The sequence below is a fragment of the Eublepharis macularius genome, chromosome 5 (genome assembly GCF_028583425.1).
Source record: "Eublepharis macularius isolate TG4126 chromosome 5, MPM_Emac_v1.0, whole genome shotgun sequence".
In the NCBI taxonomy this organism is placed as follows: domain Eukaryota; kingdom Metazoa; phylum Chordata; class Lepidosauria; order Squamata; family Eublepharidae; genus Eublepharis; species Eublepharis macularius.
The window spans coordinates 29,052,469-29,078,252 of NC_072794.1; the positions used below are offsets into that span (position 1 = coordinate 29,052,469).

Here is a 25,784-nt window from a genome sequence, read left to right on the forward strand (position 1 = left end):
AGGCTTGGTTGTAAGTGAGCAGTGAGCACAATATGTCAGACTGTAGAACATGTTAACTTCTGTGCCATGTAAGTAGTAAAGTGGGCGCTTTAACTTAGTTTCCATGTATTTTGGTACATGAGAGAACTGGTAAGTGCTGTAAGTTTTCACTTGTTCTGAAAATGGTTTAATAACATGGCTATAAAGAAACTATATCTTAGTGACCATTTTTTCCTTTGATCTGGAAGAAAACTACTGCTTGGTGGGGTCCTGTCTTTCAGAATATACTGAAAGCTAATGTGGAAGTGCTGTAATTTTTTTGTGTTCTTGTAGACAGGAAGGAAGATGCTCATTTCCTCAGCCCAGTGTAGTAGGTTCAATTCCTTCTTTCTAGTTACAGAAAGAGAATGGACTCCCTTCCCAGATAATAACAGCTTGTCAAGCAGAGATCAGAAGAATCGCTTTGAATAAAGAGAGAAAGGTCCACCAGGAGTCAGTCCACAAATAATGTAAAAAAAACCCCTGTCTGAAATATGTAAGAAAAATTGAATTGCCACAATAGCCTTATTTCAAATGCTGTTGGACTGTATATTTTTGTATACCTGTACAACCAGCTACCTGTGACACGGTTTTAATGATGAAATTTCATGTGAGCTTTAAATCCCTCCCATATCAGTACTAGGCAGAAATTTGTGATGACATTTCTGGAAATGTTGAATGGTTGTATGTGGCCCCAGCAGTTGGTGGATACTGTGGTTAGAAGTCATACTTGTTGAAACAGTATATAGATCACCATTACATAGTGACAACAGCAGGAGTATTATTTGCAGCAAAAAGGAAAACAGACATCCATCATGATGTGTTAGAGTGGAGAGATAAGATTTATGAATATGCATCAATGGCTAAACTGACTATTTACATAATAGACTGATAGCTGAATTTTGGGGAAAATAGAAGGATTTCTTTGACTACTTAGGTAGAAACTAACTTTAATTAAGGCAACTGTGAGCCACCACACTGCCTGGCCTCCCTTTGGCCGTCTTCCGGGCATGTCCGTGGGAGGGTCTCCCTCAGCCTCAGAGTTGGCAGTGGAAAGGGTTGCACCACCTGGGTCCTCCTCCTGCCGGTGGGGCTGTGAACTGCTCTGGCCCTCGCTCTCTAGTCATGCCAGCCTTCTCCTCCCTGGCTTCCCTGGGGGCCCTCCCTTTATAGCGCCCTTCCTCCCCACCCCCTCCCTGGGGCAGCCAATCAGCCCCTGGTTCCACATTTCCCTCATGTATCCCACCACTGTCACTTGTGCTACCTCCCTCCAACTGGTCACAAGCCTACCCATCACGGGGGAGTCCATTATTTTTATGAAGAAGATTAACTGGAGCTTCAAGTTTCATTTCTGCTGATCCGTATCCTATGCTATGAAATAAAAAATAAAATATATGTGAGAGTCAGCCTAGTATAGTGGTTAGAGTGTCAGACTAGGACCTGGGAGACCCAGATTTGGATGTCCACTCTGCCATGAAAGCTTGCTGGGTGACCTTGAGCCAATCACACTCTCAGCTCAGTTTACATCACAGGGTGGTAGTTGTGAGTATAAAATGGAGGACAGGCGAATAATGTTGTAAGACTCTTTGGGTCCCCATTGAGGAGAAGAGAGGAGTATAAATATACCTAAATAATAACAACAAAGAAAACCCTTTACCAGCTTTGTATCTAAGGATAAGTATAATGTGCATATCGATGGCACAAATGTCTAATTAGCTAAGAGCTCCGTTAATTCCTTGCATATTCTAGGTTTTTGTCAGAAAATTAATGTCTAAATTGAAATATTGATCTAATTTGCTGACAACATTCCAAGATGAATTCAAGATGTCACAGTTCTCTCACTAGATCAGGTAGTTGTGTGCAAGTTTATGACACACATTTTCCTTTTCCTTGAAAATACAGGAGTAAAAATCATGTATGGAAACGTGCAAATATACACTGAGCATTGTCTAACATCACTTAATTTTATTTGAGAATCTGTCGACCTGTAAACCATTCTCCTATGTCTCTTTTTTCCTCTTAGGCTTTCTGCAGTTCGTCTGTAAGAATGCATCCCCAGTCCCACTTCCCCAAACTTTCTTTCATGCTCAAAAATTGCATCTATTTATTTGGATGTAATGCAGATCACGGGGTTTGAATTCATCACAACACAGCTGGATAGTAGGGGATGAAAGCACTGACTTTAACTTTCATAGTTATCCAGGACCACATTCCAATAGCCTTCGGCATCCTGTGGCAGTAATATGCATTTATGCACCTGCAGAAGGGCCCTATCATGTAGAAATACTGGCTTTTGAACTTGGCTATATTTTATAGATTTATTGTATAATGAAAACTGTGCCATCCAACCACTATGAAGGTTGATAATGTGCCATCATAAATGACATCTATGAGCCTTCTGTTGCATTAATGGCCAAGAATAGTAAATGCTAAACGAACAGTATGAACTACTCTGGATTTTGAAATCAACTAGTAAACCTCTTTCAGGGATGAATTAGTCACAGAGGCCCATCTTAACACAGAATTTTGAATTGTTTTCTATGGCATGCCTTGGCATCAATTTTTATTTTTATATATTTTTTCATCTTTGGAGGGTTTGCCACACATTGCATATTTTTGTTCTTTGTCCCAGAATAATTGCTCCCACTGTTACCTTATGTTATTATTTTATGTATATATGTTAGCGGTAAGTAGTGCTGCTTAGCACTGTTAGATTCCTGGTTAGCAGGAAAAATGATCAGTGATGTGTGAGTTTGCTCAGAAAAGCCTCCTACAGTTTAACCTGTCCCCTTTGTGTTTTATCCTTTTGTTTTTCATTAGTGAAGCTGTGGTCAACCAACCTGGACAATTCCGTAGCCAGTATTGAGGCCAAGGCGAATGTGTGTTGCGTCAAATTCAGCCCATCCTCTAGGTACCATCTAGCCTTTGGTTGTGCAGGTAGGTGTAACAATTGGCACTTCTCTGCTGGGAATTGTGAACAGGACAAGGGAAGAGGGCAGTGTTTGTATATCCATGCTGTGTTTTATAAAGCGTAATTGTTTGTTCTTTGTTGTGCTATGGTCTCATTAAAACTGCTGAGGAACTGTACAAATTATGCAGCATGTGGTGTTCTGGATATCAGGGCAGGGGGCAGTCTTCAAGTTGGGATTAGAGATGGGCATGAACTGAAATACGAACCAAAGTTCGTGACGAACTGGGCTGGTTTGTGGTTTGCAAACCAGCAGTTCATCAGAGTCCATTTCTGCTGAACCGCCACGAACTTTAGGCTGTTTTGTTTGGTTCGTTTTTTGGTTCATCACTGCAGACAGCCTGGTGCCAATCAATCAGTTTCCTAGGCAACAGGGGATGGACTTCCTGAAGACCTTATGCTGACCCGGAAGTGACGATTTGCTGGCCTGGATGTGACGTTTTCATGAACCAAATGAACCGGTTTGCAAACCAGGGCGGGTTCGTGAAAGTTCGTGGTTCATAAAATGCGATGAACCACAAACTGCATGGTTCGGGTTTTTTCCTGGTTCGTGCCCATCTCTCGTTGGGATAGTTAAACAATAAGATTTTGGCAAGAAGTAGAGTTTCTTGCTTATCTTCAATGGATGCCTTTAGTGTTATTTTCCTTATTATGCTTTTGTATGTCCCCTGAGTAAAAACTGTCTCTGGATACCTCAGGGAGAAGAAGAAACTTTTACTTTTTAAAAAATGCCCATTCTTAGTGTTCAGAGGGCAGTGAGAGTTTGGCTAGTCTGCTTATTGGCCTTAGGAAGGAGAGGTGAGCAGAGGCCAAAGGGATGCTGCTTTTTGTTTCTGTAGTCTGTGTATTTCTCTTTAAGGTTAAGTTGACAAGTTTGTCCTTGCATTCTATATTTACATGGGCAAGATGCAGCAAGGAGGATTGAGAATATTTCTTCTTCTTCATTTCTACTGGGGAAGGGTACAGAAGTCCTCCTGCTGAAGGAAGGTTGCTCGTATCTTTACTAGGTAGATTCGTTGTCTCAGGTGTAAGGACGGCATGCTTGATGCTGGGGGCAAAGTCTCAGAATGCTTACAGATAGTCATGTAGCATTAAGCAGTGTTAGGATAGAATATTTTCCCTCCAATTTTTATAATCAGTTCTCATGTGTACATTTTGGTGACTAATACAGTATGGCATGCTTACTAGGCTCACGCTGTTATCTTTATAAGTATTGTTCCATTTTCTTGGGTCCTGGTTCTGGAATAGTCTTTTGATAGCTTCAGCTCAATGGGATAAATTCTATGTTAAAAGAATAAGAAGGCCCCAAGCCATTTTGGTTAATATCAGGAGTATAAGGATCTCATTTTCATTATTTTTGTTAAATTAACATGGTTTTTGTTCATGTCCCATTTTTATTAATACAAGAGTCTGTTTGTTTTTCACTATTCACTCACTGCTCCCCCGCTTATTGCAGGTTGAGAATCTGTCTCCCAGGTGCCTCAGCTGCTCTTTCTGATTGTATCCAAGGGGCTGTGCTTCAATGGCCCTTAGCAAATGTAATCCTAGGAGCCCTGACATTAATGTCAGGCCTCTTGGGACTACATTTCCCAGGATACACTGAAGTGCAGTGCCTTGAATGCTACCAGAGAGAGCACCTGAGGCCCTTGGCAAGATAGTGGGAAGAAAGAGGTTCTTATTTGTTTATTTTCAGGTTACGTAAACCTCTGGGCAGCCCACACATGCTCCCCCCCCCGGCCGCCTATTTGGACCAATAGCAATATCTCCAGCTCTAGCAGAAATCTTCCCCTTCCTCTTACCCCCGTGAATTCTAAAGCAGAAAATGTAAAGCGCCACAATACTAAAGAGAGATAAAAAACTAATATAATTTTTTTTTAAATACCAGATTAGTTATAACAATATTTAGTTTGAAGGGGACAGGGTTTGCACATCTGTAGTTGAGATCTCTTAATCCTATTCGTTTATTTTCAGGTTACATAAACCTCTGGGCAGCTTCACCTCCAACTTATGATTTCTTTGATAATGTTTTTTTTTCTGCCAGTATTCCTTGGACCTTGTATAGTGAAAAACAAACACAGACTCTTGTATTAATAAAATATATATAAAACAAAAGGGAGATAAGCAACAGAAGTACAAGTACGTCTGCACTTCTTGATGAATCACAATGCCAATACGATCATTCTAGTTTTTCAAACCTTTTTTTAAAGTGAAGGTCTGGTCAGTTCTGTTGCTTAATACAGAGCTGTGTGGTGCCTGGAGAACAGTTAGTAGTATGGGTGTGTGACAGAGTCAACTTTATAAGTATTGCTCCATTTTCTTGGATCCTGGTTCTGGAACAGTCTTTTGAGTAAACAACATGTACATCCTGTCTTCCCTATGTCCTCTAAATTGCATCTCTGTGGTGTCTGATGAATTTAGCCAGAATTTCTTTTTTTTAATTTTAAAAGTATCTACTCCATAAGGTTGCAAGTATCCTAAAGTGGTGAAGGAATAGAAATAAACAATAAACTTAAATCTACTGGGAGTAATCTAGCAAAAGTTAGCTGTTTAAACCAGCAGGTCACTCTCAACGTCCCTATATCCTGTAAATTCCAGTATGCCCTGCGAGGTTATGATTCTGTGTGATTATGATTGTTTTATACCTAAATATGTCTTCGAGTACTTCTTTGGTTTAATATCTGTTGGTCATTTGGGGGAAGTAGAAAACTTTTGGAGTTTTCTGTTCTGATAGTAGAAATGCACCTGCTATTTGCAAATGAGTTAGTCTTTTTGTTCAGTACTGAAGGCCATGTGATACAATATCTATCCCTGTTCTGTTGTAAATTGTTGCCTTTTGGATGGCAGGGAAAACTCTTTGATATTGGTAAACTTAATGAGAAAACTTGAATTACTTTACTTCCTGGCCGTGTTGGAGAACAGCGGATACTCTAGAAAAGCTTTTAGTAGGAAATGTCAGGACTTTATTTTTTGTACATCCACAGAGCAGTGCCTGGTGAAATAATGCTTATTTATTTTAAAATACTACAATTCTTTTTCTGAAACAGCATAATTGTCTGATCTCTTTGAAATGTTTCATGCAGGGAAGAATACAAAATGAAATTTCTAAAGCACCAGTGAAGAAACAGGTTTAGATATATGTGCCAGTCAGATCTTGTAAATCCATGTGGGAATTAACTGCATGAGGCAGGTCACTATGTTTTAGTTGTTAGAGGGCTTATAGGGATAGATGTCCTCAGGTTACGGAAAATGGGTTCCCACAATCTGTAGGAATAAACTAAATTTACCAGACAAAAGGATCAGTTGATACTGGAGACACACAGTAAAGAAGTAAAGTGATCAGCAGTTTGACCGCTGTTGCTGTAGAAGACATTTAATAGACAAAAGGAGAGTTCCTGGTATATTATTAAGGAAATGCTTCTGTACCTTAGCGCAGGTGGTGAGAAAAGGCAAGAAAGGATAAGGGAAAATAAAGGGAATCTAGAACCATCTTCTTAACAATATTCTAAATTATTGCAATATTGGTGGGGCTGGCCTTGAAAAGTGTTTGGAAACTCCAGTTGGCACAGAATACTGTAGCCAGAATGATGATTAGAGTAGGTTTGCAGGGACCATATCTCTCCATTTTGGCATGACGATTAGCAGAGGGTTTTATGGGTCATTCTTTGGAATTTTTCATGATTGGGCCTTGGAGAGGAGTAAAGGCTTCCAAAATGTCTTGCCACCGTACGTACTCCTTAGATTTGTTGTAACATGAAGACAAGCAAGGAGGCTCTTGTATTATCAGTTATTATGTGGGCAGACAGTGTGACTCTGAGTCTAATCAAGGCACACTCTGGAACAGACAGGAAGGAGCTTAATCCTTTCCCTAGAAGTTACCTTCATCTCTCCAGGGAGTCATGCCTTGACCTTCACAGTTCTGAGTAGCAGCTAGTCAATCAACAGCAGATCAAGTCTGTATCTGACCAGATAACTAACTTGCTTTCTCTTCCCTTCTGAATTTTGTGCGCCTCTATACGAAACTGGCAGTTCTTAAAGTCTTACAACTAGCAGCTGATATTTTAAATTGAGTTGTATCATGAAGTAGACACTTCAGCATAAGCCGTAATGAATTTTCATTCTGATACTGTACCACTACTGACCTTTTGACCAGTCCTATATCCCCTCCCCATCCCCAAGAGATCCCTAAACAAAAGAGAGCAAAGGTGAGTCGGAAAATCACATAATGTGTGTGTGCGTGATCTGTCCATGGGGATATTATATGTGAGCGGAAGAATGAACCTGGTGGCATTGAAGGGCATTTTTGATGTTTTTGCTGTCGTCTCTTCTGGAAGAGGATTTGAGTGACTTTTAACTTGCCTATGGAGGTTCCAGAATCACGTTACGTCTAAAGTTCTTGAGATCTAAGGACTCTTTCCTTGTATTTTGATGTAAGAAGGGACATTATGAAAAGCTATGGCATAGATTTAAAAAACTGGATTTGAAAAAGGGTCTGTCTGAGGCTGAAAATATCTTAGAACCATAATTTTTAATGTTGTCAACTTGTCATCAACAACTACTTTTTCTTTGTGGTTAAAATGCTATTCATTCATTCACATCCATATTTTTAAACATAGAACTTACCATTGTTGCTTCATGTTGGGCATTTGTTCTGCCCCAGTTGGGTGCCAAGATGAGAGGGCGAGTTTGATTCAGTGGGAGCTCTTTGAAATTCATTCCTGTGGCTAAAACGTGCAGTCACGTTCAGAAGGCTGAGTGCACAGGTGCTGAAAATGACACACAAAAATAGCAGAAAAGTCGTAACTGCACACACAGCTCTCCTTTGCAGGTTATTGTTGCAGAATTGAACAAAGAAATTTGGGGGCACTGTTCCTACTTTTTCAGTTGTTTCTAAAGGATATCCTGAGTGTAAAATACCAGTAAAATTGGTTCTGGCTAGAAGAAAATGCTAAGATAATTTAAACATGCTGATAGTCCCTCAATTGAGTTGTTGGAAATTGTTTTGCCTTAAACATTGATGCTGTGGGGCAAGTATTCCCTGTTTCTGTGGAACTTTGATTAGATGCATAGAAGGCTCAAGGCTAGCTCTACCATAAGGTGGACTGAGAGAAGTCAGTGTGTTTTGAGGGAGCAGCATCCCCCATCAACAGCCTACCTGTTTCTGCCTCACTGTCTGCTATGTCTACCTAGAAGCTGGAGTAGTTAATCCTTGCCACTGCACCCCCCCCCCCCCCAAATTACCGTGGTGGCTTAGAGGCTGTGACTTAGTGGTTGAACATCTGCAGAAGGTCCCAAGTTCAATCTTCAACAGTTTAGTCCTGGAAAAAATCCTGGCAAGCCAGTCTGAATAGACAGTACTGACTTTGGTAGACCATGGGTCTCACTCAGTGTAAGACAGCTTCAACTGTTCAACATGATAGCTCTGCTATTGTGTGAGTTTGGGAAGTCCTCTAGGCCATGCTTGGCTCTCCTTGCAGAAGGCTACGGAAAGGAGTTCAAGGAGGATTAACTGGTCTGACTCCTAGACAGAGGTGGTGGTGACAGTGGCCTTAGTATCAGCTCAAGACATATTGCTGCTCAGGACCTGTATGCAAAAACTTAGGTAGAGGTGAGCAAAAGTGCATTATGCATACACATTATTTTCTGTTGGATCCATTAGCTACAGGTAACAGACTGGACAGATTTCAAAGAAAGTATGAGCAAGGTGCTAGCAACAAAAATCAAAAGGCAGATCTGAAACACAACTTATTTATACCTGTTTAGGTTCAAAAGTAAAAGCCAAGAACCCAATCAGTATAATACTGTTATTAGGACCAACCCAATGACACACAACATTGTGCAAACTTTGGGGTTCGCTACAACTCATCAGGCCAGATGTTCCAAAATGGGGGGGGTGACAGCTGTTTTTTTTCTGGTCATAATTTTAAGACTTTGTCATGCCTGTGTATGGTGGATCTTCTGGTAGGCAGAGAAGTTGCAATAAGGGGCCATAAAAACAAGAGGTAATGAGACACAGACAAGGAGCTGTACAGTGAGCAGTTGAGCAGCCTTATCTGTATCCATTTCCTGCTTGCTTTGACAGGAGCTGTTTAAAAGAGGCTGGAGCCAGATCAGTCAGTTAGGCAGAGCTCTGGTGGGATCTCAGGTGTGCTCGTATTGCAAGGTCGGTGGACAGAGATGAACAGAAATGCCAATACCAAGATGTATGTTGGTTTAGGCATCTAACTGAACATGGCGTAGTTCTCACTGAGGCGTGAAATCTGTTTCTTCACTACACCATTGTGGGTGAGGATCCACATGATGGAATACTCCTCCCTTTGAAAACAATTCCCTATGCCTAAAGCAGCAATATGTTGGGAAGAAGACAGCCTAGAACTCTTTTTCCTGATATATATTTCTTCTGTGTGCAGAGGATTTTAATATGGAGTACTCCATCGCATGAGTCCCGACTGTATTCCCAAGTAGGCACAACCCAAATGCATGTTTATCCCTGCAGGCATAATGGGAAAGAGAGGTAAAGACGAGCACCTAGCATCTCATCATTTTGGCAAACGTAAATGGGATGCAATTTGGCACTTGCCCTCATCTTCGCTTTGTGTGCACAGATGCTGGAGTCAAGGTAGAATGATGCTATTTTATTCACTGATCATTGTCCTTCAGTGCTTTGCCAGCTCTGCTCCTTGTTTGTATATCTTTATTCATTGCCTCCAATAGTCGGTGGCAGTGGTTTAGAGGGCACATAAAAGGGAAGAAGTGAGGCGAGGAACAGCCACGTACGTGATAGCCAAATGCATAATCAGTGTGAGGGGACAATGAATTTATGAAGAGGGAAGGTTATAGAATAGTTTGGAGGAGAGGCACCAACTTCTGGGTGTTTAACTGAAATACTTGTTTGTGAGTGCATAAGATAAGAACTTCTGCTCTAAGATACCCACCCTGGTCCTAAATCCATTTAGTATAATGTAGTAGTTAAGTGTGAGCCATGAAGCCCTCAATCTCATCTCAGTCCTGGACTCATTAGTTCTTTGCTGGAAGGTAATCTTTTAGCCCCAAACCCCTATCTGCAGTATGGGGGTAATATTGCTATGCCATACCAGGCTTTAGTATAGACTATTGAAGTAATGCACCTGGGTCTCTCAGGGATGAGATCTCTTGAATACAAAGTTACCTCTTCCCAGAGAGATCTCCCACCCTAACCCAACAACCACCAATTTGTCTTTAAGGGCATATTATATTAGTATAACCTTGAAGATTTACAGTATCATGAATTGTGGCTAGATTGTCTTCCCTCTTAGATTCAATTTCCATGTTATTTGGTAACTAGAAAAGTCCTGCTTTAGGTCCAATCAGGGTGAGAAAAGGGATATAAATTTAAAAATAAGTATTTACAACACCATAGTGATTTGGACCAGCTGGATCTAAAAGAATCTTTGGACTCTTGAGAGTCTGCCAGGGAAAGTCCCATCCCATCTAAGACAGGGAGCGTCTTTTAACAACCAACATAATCTCCCTGTCTGGTCCAAAGTGTTGAAATGGTTGTGTTCAACTATTAATTGTAATGGTACAAACCCATCGGAGGAACTTTATGAGAACTCTTAAGGAAATAAATGGCATCTCCATTCAGCTTTTGCCACTTCGGATGAGACTACCCATTCACTCTTTTGGTCAGTTCGGTTACTATCTGATGTTCACCGTATCAAAAGCTGCTGAAAGTCTTCATAAGACTTAAGACAACAGTTCTGCTGCTAATATGCTGGTACAGATTGCCCACTAGGGCAGCTAAAGCTACTCATAAACCTAATATTGGAACAGGTAGAGAATGATATCAAGGAATGCTTGAAGTTGAGTTGCAACCCACACATTCAAATGATTTCACTGGTGTCTTCTTCAAAGGACATTCTTGTGACAGCAGACTTGAGTTCATGTTGGCTGTTGGGGAAGGTTAATGAGTAAAAACTCATGACAATCGGGATGTAGCCTTTAGTCACTTCCCACAATGAATTGGCAACAGAAGTGTTTAGGAGGAAATGGTTAATACTCACTGAATCTTGGACAACTCACAATTCATTCTGAATATTGATGCATCAGTAATAGTCTGAAAAGAGAGAACTGCTTCATTGAATCAGGGATTCAAGCCTTTAAAAAGCTGGGGAAGTTTGATGAACTGTTAAAAAAAATTGTTCCGTTGGTACATTTAGTGAGATGCAGTATTGCTTGACATAAATTCTCTAATCACCACTGAATACAAGATACAGTCATCTTTTTCTTGCTCCTTTTAAATAAAAAAGACTATTTTTTGATCTTGAAATTATCAGTATAAGTCACCTCTGTAGTAATACTGATGGATGTCATTTCACTTACACAACAAAAAAACCTTCCATTGCAGAGCATATCCTCCCAATGCTCAGTGCTGTTTATGACTTTTGTTGTGAAAACCGTAGTTATGAAGAAGAAGCTAGGTGCTTTGTGCCCAGGTAAGTGTCAGAGGAAAGTCCTTAGTGCCAGAGGAATGAATTACTCAATAGCCAACTGCACTGAACAACCAGGAGACAATTATAGGAATCAAGGCATGATGTGCAATGTCTAGAGGTGTAAACTCTCCAAAGTCTTTGAACCCATAGGGGGAAAAATGTGTGTGTTCTTGTTTGGGGAAGGGGACACATTTTGTGGAAAAATGAAATATATGCAATATTCACTTTCCCGTCAAACTTAATTTTATTTTCTTCCTTTAACTATATAAAATGCATAGTCTATAAGCTAGTTCACATACACTGTTGTATTAACTGGCATTGTTATGAAATTTAAGAGTGCAAGTGCCTTTACTACAAGCAAAATTGCAAATGGACCAAATATTAAAGTGAAAGAACAGTATTAAAGAGAAAAAGAGTTGCCAGCTGCTATACCCTGTGCTATCATAGCACACATTATTCCCAAAGGGGGGGGAAATATTTCATAGGAGTATTCCCCCAAATTCCCCAGTTTTTCAGTTGGAGAAATTGAATGAGGTACATTTTGATTGAGCAAAATGTTGCCTTAATCCATAGGGGGACACTTCCTCTAGTTTTCAGGGTTTTTCCCCCTGGGCCTTGACATCTCTACCTGTGAATAGCCCTAGTCCTGTTTAGAACAAGGAAAATAGCACTTACAGAAGCAAATTTTCTGACTTGTTTCCCCCCTGCCCCCAATCTGCTATGAATAGTGTAGTAGGTCTGACTTTGGATTGGCAGTGAAAGAGAAAGTTGGTAACAGTTGCCCCATTTTCCACTAGTTGGATCCATAGGATTCAAGCCTATGTTACACAATAATACTTCTGGCAAAGAACTGAGTGATACAAATGGTACACAACTAATTGTTGGGGCTGAACGCATGCCGTTCATTTATTGCACTAGTTTGCACCCATTTTGGACTTCGTGTTAGAGTTGTTTCTTAGCAAAGAGTGGCTTATGTCTCACGGTAAGCCACTCTTTGCCACTGGCCTGCTTTTGAAAGGCAGCCAGAGCGGCGGGCGGGGGCAGGGGGGGGAGTTTTGCAATCCCTATGGACATATCCAAAGTTAGGGAATCACAGCCTAGATTGCTCAGCTTTTATAGAAACTGTCATTTTCTGTGTTTTTCAAGAAAGCTAAATACAGTTGGCAGTTCTCAAGATAAGTTCAATGAACCTTTTTTGATTTTTTTAAGGAGATTTTGTCCACTTTCCCCAAAGAAGCTTAGTGCAACCCTATGCAATGTTACTCCTGTTTAAGCCTGGTTGTGCCAATATACTTAGACTGGAGTAACCCTTTATTGAATTGCTAGCTTGGTATATGCTCCCTTCCCCATTTTATTCTTGTAACAATCCTGTGACTCCCTCCTTTGTTTAGAAACGGGATTAATGAGAATTGAGGCAAGGATTTTGTTGGCTTCTGCTTTTCAATGGCTTAAAATTCGCAGGAACCCAAAGGGCCTTCCTCTCACAATGCAAGACACCTACCAGCCGAGATGGCTGCATATGGTTGAAGGAAGTCTGGAAAGAGTGGGCCTCTCTATCGGTACCCTTCTAATATAAACTATCGACCAGGCAAAGCTCAGCTCACAATTAAACAAAGAATTTGTGATATAGAATGCCAACAAGACCTAATGAGATCTCCTGGATTTAGGGCTCCTGAAGCAACCAAATTTAATATGAATATGGCCCAATACCTCAAGCTCCTAGATTTTCCCTCCCATAGGAGGGTTTTACATTGGCCAGATGTAGTGTCATGCCTTCAGTGATCTTGGAGGAGAGAGATAAAAAGATGCCATATTTTGAGAGGATCTGTCCCTGCTCCCTTGCTGAGGTGGAAACCATGGGACATGCTTTTTTGCGCTGTCCCCTCTATAAAGAAATTCGAGTTCAAACGATTTTTCCAATTATAAATAGAGCTGCCATAGTGATGGACAGTGCATGTTTAGATAATCTATTAAAAGACGAACCTTTAGCCACTACTAAGGCAACAGCTAAATTTTGTGCAATGGTGATCAAATTACGCAACAAACACCAACCAGGTGTCAGCTTGTGGCTAGATAAGGCTCTTCCTACAGGTTCCCTTTCAAAAGCAAACAAGAGTCCATTGATTGAATAAGGAAACTTTACTGCAGAAAAGGTCCATTATAGTCCACTGTCCTGAATAGAAGACTCAGGATGGTACACAGTCATTGTTACCAATGAAGGGCAAAGCATGAGGTACAGAGTAACAGTTCCCATCTGCATCAGCCTCCCCCCACAGTTCTCAAAACAACATCTTTCAGTCTTGGGAAGCTGCTCTCCTTCAAGGCCAATGCTTAGTGGAACGGTGTTAGACAAAACAGTCTCCTCCGGTGGGAAAGCTGCCTGGGAACTGGTGCACCTGCGGGGAAAGCACTTAGACACTAGAAACATTAGAAAATGGAGTCAGTACAGTTTAAACACACACTGGACCTGACATTCTGCCCCCCTTAAAATAGATCCCCCCCTGGCTTATATGGGTAACGAGTATGAAAAGCCTTGGTTAATCTAGGAGCATGAACATGTACAGAGTTCACCCACTCATCGTATCCAGAATCAAAGTCCTTCCACCTAATGAGGTAAAAAAGCTGATTCCGTTTGACTTTAGAGTCCAAAATTTGTTGCACTTCGTAGTGTATTTGGTCGTCTATCAACGTTGGAATGGGTGGAGCTTTGATGTTCCACTTGTCGTCGGTGGGAGCTCTTTTAAGGAGACTGACATGAAATGTGTCATGAACATGGCGCAAGTTCTTGGGTAAATTTATAGCAACAGTCACTTTATTGATTACTTTGTGCACAGGGAAAGGTCCAAGGAACTTTAATGCTAGTTTGCGGCTTGTCTGAGCTAATTTCAGGTTCTTGGTGGAAATATAAACATGATCTCCAGGTTGTAAATCCCATTCGGCCACACGATGGCGATCTGCGTACTTCTTGTAATCCAGTTTGGCTTTCTCGAGGTGTTTTTTAATAAGAGTCCATTGTTGCGCGGCCTCCCCCCACCAGGAAGATACATCAGGCGAATTAGAGGAATGGAGGGGGGAGTGTCCAACGGGAAGGGATTGAAGTGAGTTCCATATACAATTTTGAAAGGGGCCTCCCCAGTGGAAGCATGCACACTGTTGTTGTATGAGAACTCAGCTAAAGGAAGAAGGTCCACCCAATTATCTTGTTGGAAATTAATGTAGCAACGAAGGAACTGTTCTAAAATCTGATTAGTTTTTTCGGATTGTCCGTCGGTTTGTGGGTGGTGGCTTGAACTGATTCCTTGCTCAATATTCAACATTCGCAAAAGCTCCCGCCAGAAGTTGGCAACGAACTGTCCGCCGCGATCCGAAATCACCTTGGACGGAAAAGAATGTAATTTTACGATGTGTTTTAAGAATAAATCTGCCAGTTTTCGAGCGGTGGGTATAGCAGTACATGGAATAAAATGAGCTTGTTTGGAGAACAGATCTACCACGACTAAAATGCAATTATGTCCTTTCGAAAGGGGTAAATCAGTGATAAAGTCCATAGATATTATTTCCCACGGTCTGTTAGGCGTTTCCAATGGTTGTAGGAGGCCTGGAGGTTTCCCTTTCCGGGTTTTGGCGCTGAGGCAAATGGGGCAGGAGCTAACGTATTGGGAAATGTCTTTGCGCATGCCCGGCCACCAGAATTGCCGTTGTATTAGATGCAACGTTTTCAGATACCCATAATGACCAGCAGTGGGGGCATCATGACATCGTTGTAATACCTCCCGTCGGAGGCTGTCTGGGACATAAAATTTGCTTCCAGCTAGCCAGTCCCCCTGTGGGGATTGAGCCAGTTTGCTTTTAGGCGCTTTATCCCCCTCCTTTTCCACCTCAGCTTTAAGTTTCGATTTCCACTCCTGGTTATGCGGGAGGGGCTGTCTTGCGCGGCTGCGGGTAGTTACCACGCCTCCCAATTGCGTAGGGGAGAAGACCGTGTCTACAGTCTCCTCCCGTTTGCTCTTGTGTTGGGGCATGCGCGATAGGGCGTCTGCAAGAAAGTTAGTCTTGCCCGGGAGGTAATTTAAAGTGAAGTTGAATTTGGAAAAGAATTCTGCCCATCGTAATTGTTTGGCATTCAGTCTGCGAGGGCTTTGAAGGGCCTCCAGATTTTTATGATCTGTCCAGACCTCGAAGGGATATCGCGCCCCCTCCAGCCAATGTCTCCAGTTAGTGAGGGCCGCTTTTACTGCAAAAGCTTCCTTCTCCCACACATTCCAATTCCTTTCTGCTTCTGAAAATTTCCTTGACAGGAATGCACAAGGCCTTAGCTTCCCATCCTCCCCCTTCTGCAATAATACCCCTCCTATCGCCGCATCGCTGGCGTCGACTTGCACTATGAAAGGGTAATTTTCGTTAGGGTGGCAGAGGATGGGTTCTGTTACAAATTGCTCTTTTAGGCATTCGAAAGCAGTTTGGCAATCGGATGTCCATTGTATTTTGGAGGAGGGTTTTTTAGCCTGGTCCCCTTTATTTTTTGTCCTTAACAATTCGGTTAAGGGGAGCGTGATTTGAGCAAAGTTTGCTATAAAGTCTCTATAGAAGTTGGCAAAGCCCAGGAAGGACTGCACTTCTTTGCGGGTGGTGGGAGTTTGCCATTCTTGGATCGCTTGTATTTTGGCTGGATCCATTTTTAACCCCTCTTGGGAGATACAGTACCCAAGGTAAGTGAGTTCAGTTTTGTGGAATTCACATTTGGACAGCTTAATGGGTAGTTTATTGTTCATCAAAGTGGACAGGACTTTTTGCACCATTTGAATGTGTTCCTCCTCCGAGTCCGAATAAATTAATACATCATCAAGGTACACCACTACACCTTTATAGAGGAATTCGTGTAGAACTTCATTTATCATGGACATGAATACAGACGGGGCTCCCGCCAATCCAAAGGGCATAACTAAATATTCATACTGTCCGAGGGGTGTATTAAATGCGGTTTTCCACTCATCCCCTGCCCTGATACGGACGTGGAAGTAAGCATCTTTTAAGTCTAATTTTGTAAAGATCTTACCTTGGGCCACGACGTTGAGAAGATCTCGGATGAGCGGGATGGGATAGGCGTTGTTGGTGGACACAGCATTAAGTCCTCTAAAGTCCGTGCACAGCCGAAGTCCCCCATCTTTTTTCTTCACGAAGAGTACCGGAGCGTCATGGGGGCTATTGGCTGGGCGGATGAACCCTCTTTGAAGATTGGTGTCGATGAATTTTCGGAGCTCCTCTCGTTCATGGAGACTCATGGGATAGAGTCGTCCTTTGGGCAATGAGGCTCCAGGTACAATTTCCACCGCACAGTCAGTTCGTCGGTGCGGGGGTAGAGTATCAGCTTCTTCTTCGGAGAAAGCACTCAGAAAGGGCCAGTACGGTTCGGGTATTTGGTTTATTTCTTCTTGGGTGAGAAGAGCCTTCTCGGTGTGAGTTGGATCACTACCCCAGTTTTGGTTCCAGCGATGGTTTTTGCAGTTGGCGTGACTGAAAGTGACGCATCCTTCTGCCCAATTTATGTAGGGATTGTGATCACATAGCCACTTGCTGCCTAGAATTAACGGGTATTTGGCAGTGGAGCTGATGACAAAAGACCTTTTCTCCCAGTGTTGGCCCATGCCGGTAATTACTGGAATGGTTTCAGTGGTAACAGGGTTCATATTGGTGCCATCTATTTGTTCAAAAATCACTGGATTTTGCAATTCACGAGTTGGTAGAACTAGTCCGTTGACTAGGGCTGGGGCGATGATGTCTCTTGAGCAACCCGAGTCGATGAGGGCTTGCACTCGGATGTGCATCTTCCTCTCCGGGTTAAGTAAAGTCACTGGCATGAATAAGATGGACCCAGGTGGCCGGTTCCGCGCAGGGACGGGCTTGGGGTGGATCTGTCGTTTGGGCCCTTTTACGACAGATCCATCTCGTTTCCCGACTGGGGGCTTTCTGGATTTACCTCTGCGTTTGGGGAAGCGGGGTCGTATTCCATAACTTCTTCCGCTTCCAGTCCTCTTTCTGAGGCTGGCCTTTGGGAAGCACCGCGGCCTCTGTTCGCGCGTGGCGCGGGAATCGGGCGTTGGAGAGTAGGAAATGGAGCAAGGGTTGAACGCCGTAGTTGAAGCGGAGGTCTTTGCACAGGCCGGTAGGGGCATTGTGCTGCAAAGTGACCGGCTTGTCCGCATTGCAAACACAGCCCTTGTTGCCATCTAGCATCTCTCGCTCCACGAGTGGCATACCCAGCTCCCCGTCCTCCCTTCTGTAAAGTCAAGGGTCTTCTTTGTCCCGTTTGTTGTTGTTGTTCAACCAAACGGACTTCCAAAATGCGATTTTCAACTTCGCATGCAAGTTGGATCCAACCTAACAACGTAGGGGGATTGTCCTGCATAAGGGCTCTGTCCAGAAGTCTCGGGTTTAGCCCTTGCTTGAACAGGATGATTTTGGTGGACTCCTCACACCTAGGGCATTTGGCAGCTAATTGTCGGAATTTCGTAATATAGTCCCTTGCCGACATGCTGCCTTGTTTAATGGCTTGCAATTCTGTTCGGGCCCTGGTTTCCTCTAAGGGGTCTTCGTATTGTGCTCGAATAGCATCCACCAACCCCTGGAGAGTATTGAGTTCCGGGGCCCCGATATTGTATAGTCCTACATACCAGTCCGCTGCTTTGCCTTGTAAGCGGGAGCCGAGATGCTCAATTTGACTGGCCTCACTGCCGAAGAGGTGTCCCCACCGGTTGAAGAATTGCACGACTTGCACTAGGAAAAATCCCAGTTTGGAGGGATCCCCATCAAAAGTAGCTTCCAGTTTCACCCAGCCCATCGGGAGGTCTTGCCTCGGAGCCGGTGCTGGGTAGAAGTCCGTCGGAAGCATCAATGGCACTTGAGGTACAGGGGGAAGTGGTTGGGGACCCTGTTGTGGTAGCGGCGCTGGTTGCGGTGGCGGCGGCATCACCGGCTGAGCTGGCGGTGGTGCCCTCGGCTGGGCCGGTGGCTGTAGCCGTGGTCGGGCAGGCGGCTGCAACCTTGGTCGGGCTGGTGGTGGCAATACCGGAGGTGCCGGCAGTAGCGGTTGAGGTGGAGGTGGCCGGTGCGGTTGAGTAACGACCGGCCGCTGAGGGACGGGTTGGTGGGGTCGTAGTGGTGCAGGCCCCACCGGTTGGTTCGGAGGTGGTAATACGGGTTGATCAAGTGGCAAACGTATCGGTTGCCGCAAAGGGGTTAGTTGCGGTCGAAGCGGAAGGGGTCGCAGCGGCGAAGGCCTGATGGGTGGTGGGCCGCGCGGGCTTGCCCCTCCCGGCGTCGTGACTCTGGGAAGCAGAGGCTGGTCTTGTGGTGCTGGTAGACCGTCCCTCGGGGTTTGCTGAATGGGAACCACTTCTAGCGGTTGTTGCGGCAATTCCTCCCCAGGAGGAGCCGGAGGCTCTTCCGTCTGATCCGGCCGAACCGTTATTGGAGAAGCGAGAGGGGGTATCACCGTCGTCTCGGTTGGACGGGTTGGCCCTTCTTCCCCTTCTCTAGGCACCTCAGCTGGAGTCTCCTCGGGAGGTGGATCCCCGTCCGATTTAGGGGGTTCCGTTGGAGTCTCTCCAGGCACCTCAGCTGGAGTATCCCCGCTAGGCGGAATTTCGTCTAATCTAGGGAGTTTCGCGGGCGGTTCTCCCGGTTCTCCAGGGTAGGATTCCTCCTCTCCCGAAGGCAGCGGCTGCTGCGGGGCGTCCTCCACTGGATAGGACATAACGCTTTGGAGGGTGGCGATTTGTACAGCCATTTCTTCAGGTGATATTCTCTCTCCTGCCCCCATCGCTGAGATTAGGTGAATGGCATGAGCCAAACTTTCCTCCATATCGATCAGCCTAGCTTCCAACTGTTGCATTCGGCTTGGACCCGGTTGCCCCATCACGGAACCTCCCTCGGTTGTACTCACCGGGGAAAACGGCCCCCAAGGCGGAGGATCTCCTTGATCGACTCGCGATCTCGCTGCTAGAATTCCTTTGGCTAGACCCGTCACTGCCGAGATGCCGGAATCTACAGCATGGGTGCGACTTTGCATCTGCACCCAACTTTGTTCAGGAACTTCCGTTGGCTCTTTCCATGGGGCAAGTTCCGAATAATCCCAACTCAGGGCGCCGCGGCGGGTTGTGTTCCCGTCCGTCTGTTCGGTCGTCCTGTTCCAAAACAGCCACGGTTGGCTGCTATCCAGCTCAGGGACAGTCTCTAGACTTCGGCGTCCGTCCATCGAAACTCTTGGATGTAGTCCTCCGGCCCGGCGCTCTCGCGTTTCTCGGGGTCTGGCTCCCCACTCCAACGGGGTGGGTAGCGAGATCAAGGGGAGAGCGGCAGCCGTCGGCCTTGTCCCCTCACTGCCGAGGTCGATGAGAGGCAGTGTAGAAGTCGAAGCTCCGGCCCCGGCTGGCACCGGTTCCTGAGATTCTTGGGGTTGCGCTGTTTGACTGTCGGGGGACGCATACGGATCAAACAAAGGATCCCTGTCCGGGACTACCTTGGATTCCGCTGGGCCCGACTCAGGCATGATTGGTAACAAAATGTCAGCTTGTGGCTAGATAAGGCTCTTCCTACAGGTTCCCTTTCAAAAGCAAACAAGAGTCCATTGATTGAATAAGGAAACTTTACTGCAGAAAAGGTCCATTATAGTCCACTGTCCTGAATAGAAGACTCAGGATGGTACACAGTCATTGTTACCAATGAAGGGCAAAGCATGAGGTACAGAGTAACAGTTCCCATCTGCATCAGCCTCCCCCCACAGTTCTCAAAACAACATCTTTCAGTCTTGGGAAGCTGCTCTCCTTCAAGGCCAATGCTTGGTGGAACGGTGTTAGACAAAACAGTCTCCTCCGGTGGGAAAGCTGCCTGGGAACTGGTGCACCTGCGGGGAAAGCACTTAGACACTAGAAACATTAGAAAATGGAGTCAGTACAGTTTAAACACACACTGGACCTGACACCAGGCGTATCCGGGCTTTAATTCAGACCGCTTTAGGAGGTTACCATACGGTGGCTGTTTAAGATCTCTGCTTCCTAATTTTAAAGTGTTTATGCGGGGCTATATTCATATTTATGATAACTGTTATAAGATGTGATATATGCTAATTAGATTTTATAATATTTATATTTGTACTATTTTAACTGAAGTTTTAACTTGTGTAATTCTTACTAAATAAGGGAATGTCTTATTTTACTAGATTAAAGCTGGTTGTGAACTGAAATAAAATTTAAACACAAACACAATCCTGTGAGATATGATAGCCTGGGGGGAGTATGTAACAGTAACCTTGAGCAGGTTCACATTCTACCTACACAAAGAATAGTTGTTACTATTGTGGTTGTCATTATTATGTATACCCTTCTGCCTAATCTCCCCAGTGGTGATAGCAGTTGGCTTACATTGTTCTCCTCTCTATTTTATCCTCACAATAACCCTGTAAGGTGTACTAGGCTAAGACAGTCACTGGCCCAAGGTCACCCAGCAAATTTCCACGGCAGCATGGGGATTTGAACATGGTTCTCTCGCATCCTAGTCTAACACTTTACTCCATTGTACCATGCTGCATATCTGCAAAGGTTCACAATGTGTCATTGCTTAACTTGCAGCCGCTACTACATCCCATATGAGGTGAGTGGGGAGGGCATTCTAGCTGCGTTCTTTCAACTCCATTCTTAGCTACTTTCTACCCAACACTTGCAAATAATGCGGCTGTAGTTGGCATAGTAGTTGCTAATTACTCTTTTAGCTCAATGCATAAGGAAGGCTTGTTCATAACTCTGCATTGCCGCAGCGCATTTCTGTTTTAATTAGTAGCTTTATCTGATAGTCAGTCCATGCTAGATTGGCGTCCTGGGTCTCATGGGAAGGTCATGATCGTAGGGACACCATAACATTATGTACAGTCAGGGTTGCAGTGATGGTTATGCACGGTCTTGACCGTTGGCTCATAAACGGTTCTGATTTGTCAAAAAATGCTAGTTCTGAATTCCTGTAATCAATACCCTTTCATTTTGGCACTCTTGCTCCAGCATTAGTCTGGAGAAAGGATCTGCTGCTCATTTTTATGATCAGTTGTGTTCATGTGTTAGCATGCACTTCTTCGCAGGGGGCACGAGGAATGTGTTTCTGCAGTTCTATGCATTCTTCCTGCACTAGAGCAATGCAAAAACCTTTGTGCACATTTCTGGGGTTTTTTTTTACCAGATTACACTAAAGCTCTTTTTATTGTAATTAGTTTTATATCTTAAACAGCTTTATTAGATATTCTCCTTTTATTCAGGGAGACAGATAAAAGGTTCTGTACCGGAGACACTATCTTACATTTCTCTTTAATGCCCCCAAGCTAAACATTGCTGGAACAATTTTTTTGTAACTTTTGTGTTACCCTAAGGGTGTTTGGCTTTATACTACAGCTGTCAAAAGAACTGATGCTAAAAGGTAAAAGTTTGATAAATGTCAGAAAATATCCCTTGCTTAGGATGTCTTTTTTTTTTTAATCTCTGGAATAACTGTTTTAAAGTTTTTTTTTATCAAAGTTTGTAACCTAGAAGTAACTAGGGCATGATATCTACAAGGCTGGCATATTTTACTTCAGAGATTGTTTGTTGGTATATCTTTGTAAAGGAGATACAATATAATAGAAATGCTAGATTTAGTTATCCTGCTAAACATAGGTAAGCCAAGTAAACTGGAGCACTCTATGGACTGTAGAGGTGACAATTTTAGATTAGAACCAGGGAGACCTGAGTTCAAGTCTCCACTCAGTCATAAAGTTGGCTGATCTTGGGCCAGTTATTCTCTCGGCCTAACCTACCTCCTAGGGTGGTTGTGAGGGGCCATTTGTTGAAGGAAGACTGGCATAGAAATGTGATTACCCCCCTCTTACTTGTGATTTTTGCCTGCCAATGACCTTCACTTCTTGCAGTCTCCCACATTTAGCCATACAAAGGTATTTCGCTTCTGCACCTTTCCCTTTGCTTCCTCTTATGCCTGGCACTTCATTTAACATCTGTGTGACACTGGTTTACATTATCTTCAGATTTCTCCACACCACCCACCTTTACTTAAGCCCCTTAGTTTTCATCCCTACAGAAACTAAACTGAAGCATATTCTCCCCCGTTTTATGCTTGCTCCCAGTCTTCGTCACTTCCTTCCGTTTCCTCCGCTAAATTAAACTTTAGATTATAAACTCCTCGGGCAACTGACTTTTGGCTCTATAAATCATGAATGCTGATAATCCTATAATGTTAGTAAATGGTGATTAAAAAAATAAGTGCAAACAGAGCAGAATGTTCTAAAGGGTCTGTTCCAATCATGTTGCTATTGATCGCTGCTATGAATGAACTAGTAATGCCATGACATACTGGATCAACTTGCTTTTTGGCTGGGATGCCATGATTTGCGTCAGAAGAACAATTCAAACACACACATCTTTTGATCTTGTTATAGTGCAAATGTGTTTGAAAGTATTTGAGGTAAAATTTAATTTCAATCCAGAGGAATGCAATGAGAAGGAAGCACAAGTTTTGTTTCACAGATATGGCATGTCCAATTTGTCCAAAGCCAGTTTCCTGTGCTGTTCTGCAACTGCCTTCTGTAACACACACACATCATTCCCATCAAATAAGGAATGACACAAGGATGTAGCTTGGGAGCACTAATAGGAAAGATTTTCATTTTTTTGTCAGTCTTGTATGTTTTAAATGAAAAAGCATAGAGCAGGGTTCCCCAACATAATTCCCATGGGTGCCTGCAGTGGTGGCCACCGATCTTTGCAGAAAGTGGGTGGAGCCATTGAAAGTCAGGGTTTGTTATTCACTGCCCTCATTCATATGAAGCCCTGCCTTGAATAGCCCAGGTATGCCTGATCTCATCAGATCTTGGAAGCTAAGCAGAGTCAGCCTTGGTTAGTAATTGGATGGGAGACCTCCAAAGAAGACAAGAGTTGCAGAGGCAGGCAATGGTAAACCACCTCTGTTAGTCTCATGTCATGAAACCCCACCAGGGGTTGCCATAAATCAGCTATGACTTGATGGCACTCTCCACCACCACTCACATGAAAGGATTTTCCATGGATTCAATAGCAGCCGCCGCCACTGGGGGATTAGGAGGGCTGGTAAGCAGCTACCTGACTTTTCCTTAGCCAGTGTGTGATTCCACTCCCCTTTTGACTTTCCTTCTTTTTTTTTTATTCCTGGTTGTCTTCCTTCCTTTCTTTTTTCCTTCCAGGCTTTCTTTTTCCCCCTGTTTCTTCCTCTTTCACTTTCTCTGCCCTCGGGCTTTCCTTCATTTGTTCTTATTCCCTTTCTGCAATTCTTTCTTAAAGTGAGAAAAGAGTTATTGGATTTTGCTGTGCCTCCTGAAGCATGCCATTTAGGGTTTGACTCTGCCTCCAGCAGTCATTTTGGAGTGGTGCTCACCGCTTCCTCTCAAAATTCCAAAGGTGCCCACATGTTCAAAAAGATTGGAGATCCTTGGCATAGAGTGAATATTGCACTTTGATTTGTATGGGGAAACAACACTACTTTGTAGAGATCTAACCCAAGCTTCTATCTTGGCTATTTATTTAAATAAATTATATATATACTACTTGTCTGAAACAGTAATCACTCAAAGCAGTTTCCATACTTACACTCTGTACAAAAACAATTTAGAGATATTAAAACCATCACATCAACAAATACACAGAATGACAGGAACCATTTATTATCAAGGACAATGAACTACCTAAAACCCTTTCAAAATAGTTCAGCCTTGCAGCGTTTGCTAAACACTGCTCTGCTTGCCTTGAGCAAGAAGACTGAAATGCAGTGTTTATTTAATACCATGGATTCAAGAGTGAATATTTGTTTGTTTGCCACCTCCTGTTTTACTGGGTTTCTTCTAAACGTGCGATGTAAAATAACTAAGCTTCTTTAACACACAGTCCAACATAAATCCGTTGATTCATGAGTAACTTTTAAGATTCATTCCAATCCTCTTTTCTTCTCACTCCCCTAAATGCGAAATTACTGTCACCACCAGCTATTGCGGATTCCATTAGAGAGAAAAATGCTTCACCACTTCAGGAGTTCCCAGGGCTATAGATGCATTTGAGGGGCTTCCAGCCATTGACTCCAAGAAATTGCATGATGAAATGAAACTTTGGGCTACCTGCCTCAACAGATGAAAAGCTTATGGTTTGTAATGCTATTCTGCATATATATTTTTATTCTTCTCTCTCTCCCCTCCCTAGTTTCCATATGTAGGTAAAACAGACCTTTATGCAGTTTACTACTAGTATTTTACTGAGATTTTCAGTATGTAATGGTGTTTATGTGGCATAAAATGCTCGTTCAATTTCCATAACTTTGCAAGTATTGTGAAGTTGCTATTCAACATTCTAATACCATGTCTTATATTTTCTCCAGTTTTTGTGAACTATGTTGAAATGCAGGATTGTTAATTCTCTTACAATGTTAGTATGCTTTTAGCAAGTTTATTCTAATCTCAAACTTAAGTCTACAATTTTTTGTTTAGCCAATTTGTATGCTGCTTCTCCAGACTTAATAGCAGCTCAAAACAGAAAAACAAAACCAAACATACAATTAAAAAAAGAAAAAACTAATCATACCAATAAGAAACATATCAGTAAAACAATCCAAGTTAATAACATAAATAAAACCAAGTCAATTTAAAAATTCTAATAAAAAGCGGCCAATAAAACACAAAATGGAGCATCTAAAATGAGATTCATATAACAATCCTCAGACTTGGACCAGACCATGAAACAGCTAAAAACAATGGAACACCTTAGTTAAATGCCTGGGCAAAGAGAAATGTTTTAATCTGGCGAATAATGGAAAGTAAAGTGGGTGCAAGGTGATCTTCAAGACAAAGAACAATCTAGAGACATGGTGCTACCACCAAAAAGCCCCGCCTGTGCTTGCCACCTGCCTGACCTCTGCAAGTGGGTGCACAGAGAGTAGGGCCTGAGAAGAAGATCTGAATTGGCATGCTGGACAATATATGAAGAGGCATTCCCTCAAGTATCATTATCATAAAGTCAGGTCAGGTCAGGCCTGAATGACCCCGGCATACTCATTTGTTGGGCTATCACTTAATCTTTCATTTGTATTAGTTTAACAGAAAACAATAGAAACAGTTTATGGCAGATTAGTAGCAATAGCCTCATAATTTAATTTATAGACGCTATCCTGACAAGACAGGACCTTGAAGTTAGGGAGGGCCGTTTTTAGGGAGGCAGAATGTCATGTTTGATTGTACCCATTCATTCATGCCAATGTTAGTTCTGATGTTTACATGCCAG

At 43.1% G+C, this 25,784-nt stretch overlaps 1 protein-coding gene across 2 annotated transcripts in view; it reads left to right on the forward strand.

Moving 5' to 3' along the window:
* COP1 (COP1 E3 ubiquitin ligase) overlaps positions 1–25,784 on the forward strand; it is a 184,174-nt gene that overhangs the window by 99,359 nt on the left and 59,031 nt on the right. For both annotated transcript variants that reach the window (XM_054981241.1, XM_054981243.1), the window contains exon 15: positions 2,839–2,955. In XM_054981241.1, the coding sequence (XP_054837216.1) occupies positions 2,839–2,955 (117 nt within the window). The remainder of the gene's footprint in view (positions 1–2,838; positions 2,956–25,784) is intronic.